Source organism: Salmo trutta, chromosome 13, assembly GCF_901001165.1.
Source record: "Salmo trutta chromosome 13, fSalTru1.1, whole genome shotgun sequence".
NCBI classification, from domain to species: Eukaryota; Metazoa; Chordata; class Actinopteri; order Salmoniformes; family Salmonidae; genus Salmo; species Salmo trutta.
In genome coordinates, this window is record NC_042969.1 from 58,790,509 (window position 1) to 58,803,074 (window position 12,566).

The 12,566-nt window shown below is 46.9% G+C and overlaps 1 protein-coding gene across 2 annotated transcripts in view; it reads right to left on the reverse strand.

Moving 5' to 3' along the window:
- Positions 1 to 12,566, reverse strand: part of sorl1 (sortilin-related receptor, L(DLR class) A repeats containing) — a 79,191-nt gene that overhangs the window by 10,221 nt on the left and 56,404 nt on the right. The window contains exons 17-35 of one of the 2 annotated variants that reach the window (XM_029772848.1): positions 11,749 to 11,921; positions 11,406 to 11,537; positions 9,891 to 9,982; positions 9,390 to 9,636; positions 8,693 to 8,831; positions 8,296 to 8,469; positions 7,374 to 7,487; positions 6,943 to 7,065; positions 6,582 to 6,701; positions 6,346 to 6,471; positions 6,036 to 6,146; positions 5,621 to 5,752; positions 5,161 to 5,292; positions 4,870 to 5,004; positions 3,441 to 3,593; positions 2,686 to 2,856; positions 2,212 to 2,340; positions 1,681 to 1,807; positions 699 to 868 (exon numbers count right to left, since the gene is read on the reverse strand). In XM_029772848.1, coding sequence (XP_029628708.1) covers positions 699 to 868; positions 1,681 to 1,807; positions 2,212 to 2,340; positions 2,686 to 2,856; positions 3,441 to 3,593; positions 4,870 to 5,004; positions 5,161 to 5,292; positions 5,621 to 5,752; positions 6,036 to 6,146; positions 6,346 to 6,471; positions 6,582 to 6,701; positions 6,943 to 7,065; positions 7,374 to 7,487; positions 8,296 to 8,469; positions 8,693 to 8,831; positions 9,390 to 9,636; positions 9,891 to 9,982; positions 11,406 to 11,537; positions 11,749 to 11,921 — 2,700 coding nt within the window. Of the gene's footprint in view, positions 1 to 698; positions 869 to 1,680; positions 1,808 to 2,211; positions 2,341 to 2,685; positions 2,860 to 3,440; positions 3,594 to 4,869; positions 5,005 to 5,160; positions 5,293 to 5,620; positions 5,753 to 6,035; positions 6,147 to 6,345; positions 6,472 to 6,581; positions 6,702 to 6,942; positions 7,066 to 7,373; positions 7,488 to 8,295; positions 8,470 to 8,692; positions 8,832 to 9,389; positions 9,637 to 9,890; positions 9,983 to 11,405; positions 11,538 to 11,748; positions 11,922 to 12,566 lie in introns of both variants that reach the window. The other variant, XM_029772847.1, reaches the window with a different exon arrangement.

The window sequence follows — 12,566 nt, forward strand, 5'->3', positions numbered from 1 at the left end:
GCAGTGACATAAACACTAAAGGGGTATTTCCAAGACCCTTTCGATAGAGATTCTCCATTGAGCATCAGTCCGGGGGTAGGCTTAATCTGGGTCAGAAAAACCTACCTGCATTATTCCTTCTGTTACTCATTTTGCCTGTCAGTTAGCAGAGCAACTTACAAGTAGTGCATTCAACTAGGGTGAGCAAAACAACCACAATAATTACATGGACAACGTGTGAAATCAAACCAGACAAATCCTCTGCTGTGAATGGACACAGTGAAATGATCGTGTGTCTTGCTCCCTCTACCTTTCACTCCCCCTCATCTCTCCCCCCTCATCATCTCTCCCCCCTCATCATCTCTCCCCCCTCATTTTAAGAACAGTGATCAGCATTAGCCAATGAGAGCTCGCCACAAGCATTGTCGTTCAACTCAAAAATTTATTGAGTAGGTATTTCAACTCTGTACGGCAAGTCTGACTAGCTACAGCTACGTTAACAATCTAATCACATCGTTGTTTTCGCGAGACAGCGTGGTATCGAGAACCATCGCGACCAAGTCAAGAATCTTGTAGTGTTCAGCGTGCGCATCGTTCAGCGTGCGCACCACTACGTTAGAAAGACAAACCACTACAGGAGAGACAGACGGTGGTTTAATGAGAGGCTCAGCGATCTTAGGATTTTGAAAGTCGTGTAGTCTACACAGGACATTACTCACATCCCTCGGGCGTTCTCAGCGTCAACACATCGTTGGTCTTGTGCTGCTTGCTGAGACACTGTGTCAGGACCTTCACCTGGTACGTGGTGTCTGGCTTCAGCACCGACAGCGTGTAGCTGCTCTTGTTGCTGTGTGTGTCCATGGCGGTCCACTGCTGGGTGCCCACCAGCCTAGCACAGAGACAGACAGATATACAAACACAGTCAGACACACCCAGTCAGACACACACGAATAAGCGACATAAGCGGTTGCTTAGAGGCCCCCGGCTGCTAGGGGCCCCCAAGCCCTAAAAACTCAAACTTTTAATTTTTTGGGGTCTCAACTTACTATTGAGAGTAAGAATAGTAGACTACACCAGGTGTAATTTTAATTGGTTGTGCATCATTCGGCAATTTTTCTCACTATGTCAGTCACTGAGAGTACCTCAATTAGCCATGTCAGCTGACAATTTTTAGATTGGTAGTTAGTTAGCTAGCTAGTTATCTAAACTTGTAGTAATCATGGCTGAATATTGACCGGGCACGCAGGACATGTGACCAGGGCCCTGACAAACAGGGGGCCCCCCATTTATTTTGTTAGTCATCCTCACGCAGACATCATATTAATATGGCATAACTCATGGTGAAATATTACAGGAATTTAGCTTTAAAACTACATCTCCAACCCATGGAAAAATTAGTAGAATTGCAATGTGTTATAAAATTGTTATACAATTTATACAATTACAGAAACTTGCTTTAAAAATGCTAAATGTTTCTATGCCCCATGGCAAAATGTGTAGAATTGCAGGAAATTAACTCAAAACTTAAATTCTTCTCTACGCTGTCAAGAGAGGGGCCACTAAAACTGTTTTCCGCAAGGTGGGGGGAAACCAAATCTTGCTTAGGGCCCCAAAAAGGCTAGAGCTGGCCCTGGAGACACACACACACATACACACTCAGACACTCTCACAGAGACAGACAGAACCCACAGACTGACTGACCTGAAGTAGATGAGGAAGTAGCAGGAAGTCAGGGGCAGGTTCTTAGGTCTGGACCAGGTGAGGGTGATGGCGCCAGAGAAGTCTGCCGTCCACTGCAGGTTCTGGATCTTGTAGACCAGAGAGTCGGCTACAGACAGACAGGTCAGAAACCCACCCCCAGTACAAACGTTAGAGAGGAGAGATACTACACCATCATCTCACCTGGATGACTGAAGACTCTGCTTATGTAAATTGATTGGGGCTGTGACATGATTTTCATTAAAAGTAGACTCAGCAATATGACATTGTAATACACAGCAGGGCCACTTCCTGAAATAAACAACAACAATAACATTAGAATTGGCCAGGACTGCCTCTATTAGCTCGGTGTGGGTCTGTTTCAAGAGCCAATAGGGGCAGTCTTTCTTGGGCAGATTTTAATTCTGTTGTTGTTGACGTCTGTAAAGCAGGAAGTTGCCCGCAGCGTGTGATGATTGTACATTCCCTAGTCTCCCTTTAAGTGCGAAAGAAGCCTGGCTACTGAAGACTCACTGGTGCAGTCGTCCTCGTCACTGTGGTCGGAGCAGTCGATGAAGCCGTCACACTTCTCACCGTCCAGCAGACAGGCCTCTCCATCAGCGCAGCGCGTGCCGTTCACACACGTCAGAGGCCCTCGCGTGGCTACCAGACAGAGAGAGCGAGAGAAAGAAGAGAGGGGGAGGAAGGGAGAGAGAAAAGGAGAGTGTGAGAACCACATTCCTTTTCAAGTTTTACTTGGCACGCAGCGTGAAATGTCAATGCTCCAGTATCTTAGTGTTGGGGTTTTTTGTGGTACTGACTCAAGATGGAACTGTGTTTTGTGTATTTTATGAATGAACACCGTTACTGGGTTGGATATGTGTTTCAGATGCACTTTTTGGGCCAGTTTGAAAGTCTCCACTCAAGTCTGTGTACTGACTGACTGGCTGAATTAGACCTGTGGCCCCATGAGGAGCATAGGTCCTCCACACTGTGTGTAACACTTACGACAGTGGGCTTCGTCCGACCCGTCCAGGCAGTGCTGGTGGCCGTCGCAGCGCTGCCAGTTAGAGATGCAGGTGGGGGGCTTCCGGCAGAGGAACTGGCCCCTGCTGCAGCGGCCAGGGGGCAGGGGAGGGGCTTGGGTGAGCCACGGAGCCTGTGTCGCCGTGCCGTTGGCTGCTGCCATGGAAACAGAACATTACCACAGGGCCAGAACAAATCCGTTGGATGGGCATTTGATTTCCATAATGGGGCACGGTTTATTCATGGGACTTCCTAGGCATTTTTTATGGGTTTTATAGTAAAGACATGTAATTTAACTGCAAAAAATGTATTACATTTTAATATGGCATGAACACTACCAGCCATGATGTTTTCATCTGATTGTCAAACAAATCTCTTCAAAAAGTAGGTTGCCGTCGCACGTTCGTCCAAAATCATTCCCACATCTGAACAGCGCAGCCGCCAACTCTCCTTCAATTCATACGTCTGAAACTATCTCACAGAAGAGAGCGTCCGAGCGAGCAAACAAGCGCTCCTCTGTCTTACCTTACCCTGCCTAATGTTGAGATTCCACCATGAGTATTTTCCAATCGCTGCAGATGAATGAAAGGAGACAAGTAGTTCCAAAGTGTTTTCTGGCCAAGTCACATGGTCAGTAATAACCACCTGGTCCTACCTATATACAGCTATAGAACTAGTGTGTATAACTAGCTGTGTAGGTGGCAAGCCCTTTGGTGTAGATGGAGACGGTGGTTCACCTGTGGGACAGCCCAGTTCATCACTGCCATCGGGACAGTCAGCGTAGCCGTCACACACCCAGGAGTTGACTATACAGGCTCCCGAGCCACAGTGGAAGCGGTTAGGGGCGCAGGAGGACAGGCCTGGGGCAAGGGTGTGGGGCGTGACTCCTCCTAAGAATACAGAGAGGAAGAGGTTTAGATACACATAGCACTTCAAATGGTTTGGTAATAGAGATCTGGCAGGAGTGACAGTAAGAGAGAGAAAATGAGAGAGAGCGAGAGAGAGAGAGAGAGAGAGAGCGAGACAGGCAGACAGACACAGAGAGAGCGAGACAGACGGACACAGAGAGAGCGAGACAGACGGACACAGAGAGAGCGAGACAGACGGACACAGAGAGAGCGAGACAGACGGACACAGAGAGACAGAGACAGACGGACACAGAGAGACAGACGGACACAGAGAGACAGACGGACACAGAGAGACAGAGACAGACGGACACAGAGAGACAGAGACAGACGGACACAGAGAGACAGAGACAGACGGACAAAGAGAGACAGAGACAGACGGACACAGAGAGACAGACGGACACAGAGAGACAGACGGACACAGAGAGACAGAGACAGACGGACACAGAGAGACAGAGACAGACGGACACAGAGAGACAGACGGACACAGAGAGACAGAGACAGACGGACACAGAGAGACAGAGACAGACGGACAGAGAGACAGAGACAGACGGACAGAGAGACAGAGACAGACGGACAGAGAGACAGAGACAGACGGACACAGAGAGACAGAGACAGACGGACAGAGAGACAGAGACAGACGGACAGAGAGACAGAGACAGACGGACAGAGAGACAGAGACAGACGGACACAGAGAGACAGAGACAGACGGACAGAGAGACAGAGACAGACGGACACAGAGAGACAGAGACAGACGGACAGAGAGACAGAGACAGACGGACAGAGAGACAGAGACAGACGGACAAAGAGAGACAGAGACAGACGGACACAGAGAGACAGAGACAGACGGACACAGAGAGACAGACGGACACAGAGAGACAGAGACAGACGGACACAGAGAGACAGAGACAGACGGACACAGAGAGACAGACGGACACAGAGAGACAGAGACAGACGGACACAGAGAGACAGAGACAGACGGACAGAGAGACAGAGACAGACGGACAGAGAGACAGAGACAGACGGACAGAGAGAGACAGAGACAGACGGACAGAGAGACAGAGACAGACGGACAGAGAGACAGAGACAGACGGACACAGAGAGACAGAGACAGACGGACAGAGAGACAGAGACAGACGGACACACAGAGACAGACGGACAGAGAGACAGAGACAGACGGACAGAGAGACAGAGACAGACGGACACAGAGAGACAGAGACAGACGGACACAGAGAGAAAGAGAGAGAGAGAGAGTGTGTACCAGAGCACTGAGCCTCGTCAGACCAGTCTCCACAGTCATTCTCTCCGTCACACTTCCACCAGGAGGGCACACAGCGCCCGTTACGACACTCGTATTGGAAGTCCCGTGTGCAGCCTGGCCCCTCAGTGGGAGAGCCTGAAACATACACACACTCAGGAATAATCTCATTTCTAGATACAAACACTTCATTTATAAAGCGCTGCAGTGAACACAACTGATGCATGTGACACGCAAACACACACACACACACACACACACACACACACACACACACACACAGTGTGTACTCACCACAGTTGGCTTCGTCAGAGTAGTCCCCACAGTCGTTCATGCCGTCACACTTCCACCCCAGGCTCACACACAACCCGTTGGCACACTGGAAGTTGTAGGCGTCACACGTCTTCTCAAACTCAGCGTGAGTGGCTAGAGGGAGAGATGGGTTGCAATCAGTACAACAAATTATGCCAACTTATTTCAATGCCTTTCTAGGACTGACAGATTCATTTAGTTTTTCCTGACCCGACCAAAACATGTTCCTGGTTCACGGAGAAAACGGAGTGAAACCAAATAAGGAATGCTTGTTCCTTTTCCGTAGCACGTTTTTAAATGTTTCCCTCTGGATTTTTCCTTATGAACATGACCCAGGTTCGGTCACGTGCACAGGAAAATATGTAGATTTATTTAGTGACTGTAGATATCAGCAAAGTTGTAGTGTTTTCTGTGAAGGTGGGGTTAGTGGAGAAGGACTCACAGCAGCCGGCGTAGGCCACGTCCTCATCGGATCCGTCTTCACAGTGTTTGATGCCATCACACACCAGAGACTGGAACAGGCACTGGACTCGGTTCTGACACACAAAATCCATGTAGCGCGTACACAGGGGATCTGCAAGGAGGGGACACACACAGACACAGTACTACTATATTACAATGGGATACGTCTGAGATATTCTCAACAAACGTTTCATTTTAACCATTTTCTATGATAACAGCCCTCAAATGTTTCCGTTTTTCGAAAGACCAAAGTGCATCTGGGGTAGCAGGCGAAAAACAACACTAAAAAGGTACGCATACACAATGTCTGCAGCATAGAAATAGATTCTATTTTCCGGAGATTCTACTTCTATAGTTTGCAGGGGTTCTAGTTCGACTTTCAGTTGGTCACTCACCGCAGTGTTGCTCGTCGGCGCCCCCTGGGCAGTCCTGTACTCCGTTGCAGTGGGCGCTGGCAGGCAGACAGGTGCCGTTGGAACACAGGAAGCCATTACAGCGATCCCCCACTGTTAACAACAACACCGCATCTGTTAGTGCCAAGCCATCCTATCAAAGGGCATAGAAATCTGGGTAACACTTTGCTTGAACCGTCCTTCATAAAGGCTACCTAACACTGTCATAGCATTGTCATAACAATGACATAACATCATGGGTGTTGGTGTCAAGCAGAGAGAGGGCCGTGTCTGAGCGTGTGTGTCCCCTCACCGCAATGTGCTTGCTCCTCGTCAGAGCTGTCCTGACAGTCGTCATCACCGTCACACACCCAGCGCTTAGGGATACAGTGGCCCGTAAGACACTGGAAACTACTGGCCTCACAGGTATGGTGACCCACTGAGACCGGGAGGGAGGGAGAGAGGGAGGGAGGGGAGGGAGGGAGTAAGAGAGAGAGACTTGTGCAATGTTCCACAGCGGTTTCTTTTTGAACATGTTCCTGATCTCACCTGTACAGTTGGCCTCGTCTGACCAGTCCCTGCAGTCGTTGTCTCCGTCACATCGCCAGGCCTCGCGGATACACACACCCCGTGCACACGAGAACTCCCCTGATCCACACTGGTGACTCTCTGGGATACACACACACACACAGTCAGTCAGTCAGTAATCAGAGGAAGCATCACGTAGGCTATATACAATCTCAAAAGCCATACAGGCTAGAGCACACATTGTCAGTAAAAAACATGCTTGGAAGTGCATGCGCACACACACACACACACACACACACACACACACACACACACACACACACACGACTGAATGGATGGATACAAAAAACACACACACACGCACACTCTCTCATCCTCGTACCACAGTGTTCCTCATCACTGTTGTCCCCACAGTCGTCCTCGTGGTCACACTTGAAGGCCAGCGGGATGCAGGAGCCGGACGCCACACAGCGATACTGGATGGACGGGTCGCAGGAGGTTGTGGCTGGAGGGGGACGGACAGGGTGCAGGGTGTTGAGCCCAGAAGGATAGAGAGAGAAGAGCAGCAGAGACTCAAAGCAGAGTGTATTGTGACAGTGACAGCAACAAACTCTAGTCTAGCTCTATTGAACATTATCTGTTGGGTCCATTTTATTCACTACGTACTTCACAAACAAGGATTCAGCACCCAATCATTTTTAATAAACAGAATCAACTGAGTGAGTTGTCCACTGTCTAGCTGTGTGTCTGAAATGGCCTGACCCAAAGTAGTGCACTATATAGGGAATAGGGTGCCATTTTGGCTCCACTCACGGCACTCCTGCTCGTCGCTCATGTCGCCGCAGTCGTTGTCGCTGTCGCACTTCCAGATGCTGCTGATGCACTTGCCGTTGGAGCAGCGGTACTGGTTGGGAAGGCACGTGTGTTCTGGGGGAGTTGAATTTCATTCCATTTTGGATTGCAAATAAAACACACATCATCAAGAAGTGCATCTGAATCCTAAAGGACAGCATATAAAAGTGTCAATTAAAACACTTCTTTCCAAAGTGGTCCTTGCAGAACAACCACCAGTCACACGGCCAGTCAGGAAGAGGAGGGCAGTGGTTCTGCATTCACTGAGGCAGGGATCTTCAATCCCGATTCCTGGCGACGGGCCCACTGCATGCTCTGCAGGCTTTTGGTCCAGCCCAGTACTAACACGCCTGATTCAACTCATCGCTTAGGTGATACAGGTGTTAGTGCTAGGTGGGAACAAAAGCCTGCATCATTGTGGATCTGTAGTACTGTGATAGGGTCGTCTGAAGGACTATGTCGAGAACCTCAATACTTTATCATGCATTTGTTTATTATCTATGTATAGTAACTTTCCCCTATATACAGGCACATATTACCTCAATTACCTGGACTAACCCGTACCTCTGCACATTGACTCGGTACCGGTGCCCCTTGTATATAGCCTCATTATTGTTATTTTACTGGGTTACTATTTTTCATTTAGTTTAGTTACAACATTTTTCTTAGCTACTTTTTTCAAACTGCATTGTTGGTTAAGTGCTCGTAAGGAAGCATTTCACTGTTGTTTTCGGCACATGTGACAAATAAAATGTGATTTGATCAGTAGTATTTTGTACCCACAGAGACCACTGTGCGTGTGCTTGTTTGTCTGTCAGAGAGCCGGTGCGCACATATGTTAGTGTGTGTGTGTGTGTGTGTGTGTGTGTGTGCCATGCCTCACCTGTCTTGATGCAGGTGTTGTTGTGGAGCTGGTAGCCGGTGGGACACTGGCACTGGAGCTCCCCGCTGGCTAGGGTGGTGGTGGGCGCGCCGTCGGGACATACACAGGTGTGGCGGTGCCCGGGCTGGGGCAGACACAGTAGGCTGCAGGGTTGGTCTGCACAAGCATTATGGCCTGGAAGAGTGGAGACACACACAGGTTTGTCATGAGCAGTTAGGTACACTTAGATCCAATCATCCAATGAGGTAGTGTGACTGTCCAAACAAAGCTTCCAGTATTGTCCCTTCCAGAGTAGCATTGTGATAATATCTATTTAATGTTGACAATTGAAGTTCTTGGAGGGTTTACTTACAATGGGCTTTGATTCTTAAATATGATTTCGCTGCTTGTCTCTCACCTCTGGTCTTGCCTTTGTAGAAGATTTTGAGGTCCATGACCCCGGTCAGTCTACCCACTATGAGTTCATTGTCTTGGGAGCCTGCTTTGGGAGCCTTAAAGATGCCCCTCCTTGACCAGTCATCCCAGTACAAGTCATTCTGAAAACACACACAGGCCAATGAGGATTTGCCCAGTAACTGGGAGATTATGAAAACAAACCTGGATATCTTTTACAATGGGACAGTGCTACAGTATGTGCCAGAGTTATCCCCAGTGTTGCACACTCAATAACCTAAGAAGGTAGAATTCTGCAATATGACATCAATATGACATCATCATTCACAGTTTTCCGATGTTTTGCTTCAATAACATTCTTATTTGCCAAGACTGCCTCTATTGGCTAATTCCAATGTGGATATGCCTCAAGGGAGGGGGCACATTTGGAAAAAGTCAATAGTGACAGTCCTGGGCAGATTTTAAATCTGTTGTTGTTGACATCTGCAAGAAGGAAGTTGACAGGCTGTGTACGATGATGTCATACTGCAGAGTCTACATCGAAAGACGTTAAGACAAATGAACTTAGCTTGTAAAGGCATTTATAAGTGATATTCTTCAAGAATCAATGGGTTTACACTCATTTAAATAATCAAAAATGGCTATAAATATCACAGTGGGCCTGAATAGTCCATAACCACACATCGGCCGTTTTAAAGTACCTTGAAAACAGCAATGGCATAGGGGTGAGGCAGGCCCTCCATGACCACGCTGCGCTGACCGCCGGCGAAGTCGGCCCGCTCGATGCGATCGCCGTAGGCCTCGGTCCAGTAAAGCCATTTTTCATCAGCCGTGATGCCGTTGGGCCAGCGGACGCCCTCGGACACGATGCATGACACGTTGGAGCCGTCCATGTAGCCGCGGTACACGCCGGCCGCACGGTCGCCCCAATCCGTCCAGAACATCAGGCTGGTAGGAGAGACGCATCACAGATTAAGGAAGTATATCAGACAGATATTAGCATTGATGTTATTTACGTTAAAGGGGCAATCTGCAGTTCAAACAAAAACAAAGCGGTAAAGTCAAAAATGTATGTAGCAATCACAGATTGCCTCTTTACCAGTCGGTCATGAGGGAGACCTTTTTTTGTGTAAAAAAAGCGTTCGAAATGTATTTTATAGAAAAATGTATGGTGGTTATTCAAGGTTCCTAGACTGTGCTACCTCTCTCCTGGCATGAGGACCAGAGCTCTGGGATGCTCCAGCACTGAGGAGTTGAGCAGGGTGTGACGTAGGTCCCCATCAGGGTTAGACACCTACACAACACATACACATGGAGTCGGTCACCATCATCACACACTGTATTGCCTGACACTATACAGTAGCATGTCATTTATCAGGTGAGGATATAAATATAAATCAAACAAGGCTTCAATAAGATGTAGGAAAAAAACCATAAAATATTTAAGCAATAAGGCCCGAGGGGGTGTACCACATCCGGCCGTGATCGGGAGTCCCATATGGCGGCGCACAATTGGCCCAGCGTCGTCCGGGTTTGGCCGTCATTGTAAACTCAATTTTTTTCTTAACTGACTTGCCTAGTTAAATAAAAGGTTAAATAAATAAATAAATAAAATATATATATATATATACACACACCATGGCTAAAGGCTGTTCTTAAGCACGAAGCAACGTGGAGCCCTTAGCCATGGTATATTGGCCATATATCACAAACTCCTGAGGTGCCTTATTGCTATTATTATAAACTGGTTAACAACGTAATTAAATGTTTTGTCATACCCATGGTATTCGGTCTGATATACCACAGCGTTTAGCCAATCAGCATTCAGGGCTCGAACCACCCAGTTTATAAATAATCTAAATAAATATATATATTTATAAATAAATGCATTTATAAATAAATAAATAAAAAATAATAATAATAAATATATATATATATATATATAAATAAAACACACACACACACACCAAAAATATAATCGCAACATGTAAAGTGTTGGTCCCATGTTTCATGAGCTGAAATAAAAGATGCCAGAAATGTTCCATACGCACAAAAAGCTTATTTCTCTAAAATGTTGTGCACATATTTTTTTTTATACATCCCTGTTAGTGAACATTTCTCCTTTGCCAAGATAATCCATCCACCTGACATGTGTGGCATATCAATAAGCTGATTAAACAGCATGATAATTACACAGGTGCACCTTGTGCTGGGGACAATAAAAGGCCCCTCTAAAATGTGCAGTTTTGTCCCACAATGCCACAGATGTCTCAAGAATTTGGCAGTACTTCCAACCGGCCTGTCAACCGCTGACCACGTGTGACTACACCAGCCCAGGACCTCCACATCCGGCTTCTTCAGCTACAGGATCCTCTGAGAGCAGCCACCCAGACAGCTGATGATACTGAGGAGTATTTCTGTCTGTAATAAAGTACTTTTGTGGGGAAAAAGTAATTCTGATTGGCTGGGCCTGGCTTCCCAGTTGGTGGGCCTGGCTCCCAAGTGGGTGGACCTATGCCCTCCGAGGCCTACCCACGGCTGCAGCCCTGCCCAGTCATGTGAAATCCATAGATTAGGGCCTAATGAATGTATTCAACTGACTGATTTCCTTACATGAACTGTAACTTAGTAAAATCACTGAAAATGTTGCATGCTGTGTTTATATTTTTGCCCAGTATATATAAAATATTGGACAAATCCCTGTTCCTCATGTTTACCTCAATCCTCTGCGCTCCGGCGTCCACCCAGTAGAGAAGCCTGCTGATGGGGTCAAAGGTGAGGGCCTCCACGTTCTGCAGGTCCTTCCTAACGATCACTTCCTGTCCCGTACTGCCATTTAGACAAAGCCTCTGGAGGGGGAGAACAGGGAGGGATGTGGTCACTGAAGTGTGTGTATATACTTTTCACTAATCACAATTCACTATGTACTTTTGGTCACTGAAGTGTGTGTAGGATATAGCACTTAGCACTTAATTCCCTATATAGTACACAAGTCATGTAGTATATAGGGAATAGGGTAAGTCATGGTTACATCTGAGTTCCTTGTGTGAAGGCCCTGACCTGTATGGTGTCCAGCGAGATGTCGGCCCAGTAGAGGCAGTTCCTTTCGTAGTCAAAGTCCAGGGCCACCGCCTCGTGGAGACCAGAGAGGGGCAGGGCCTGGTCGGTCCCTGTGGCCAGGTCATAGCGATGGATGGAGTTCCTCACAGCGTACAGGATGAACTCATTACTCTCTGGAGAACAACAGGAGAAAAATAACACTTAATACAATTCATTCTAATCTATATCCATGTGAAGAGTAACAACTGGCAACAAAATAGTAACAAATAGCCTTTTATTTTGTATACAGCAGTACTGTAATCTAATCAAATGGCTACCCAGACTATTTGCATTGCCCCCCTCTTTTACGCTGCTGCTATTCTGTTATTATTTATGCATACTCACTTTAATAACGCTTCCTACATGTACATATTACCTCAATTACCTCGACTAACCGGTGCCCCCGCACAGTGACTCTGTACAGGTAACACCCTGTATATAGCCTTGCTATTGTTATTTTACTGCTGCTCTATAATTATTGGTTACTTTTATGACTGTTTTTATTTAAATGTTTTTCTTAAAACTGGATTGTTGGTTAGGGCTTGTAAGTAAACATGTCACTAAGGTCTACTCCTGTTGTATTCAGCGCATGTGACAAATGCGATTTGATTTGTGTCTAAAACAATTTTCCCACCAGGGACATTACAGTTCATCCTATCATTTTATGTATAACATTTTACTAATTCCCCTTTTCATGAATTCACAAATACATTTATTTATTTGCTTTTTGAATCCCCACAACCTTTTCCAGCCACAGCAGCTACTGTTCCTGAGGTCTA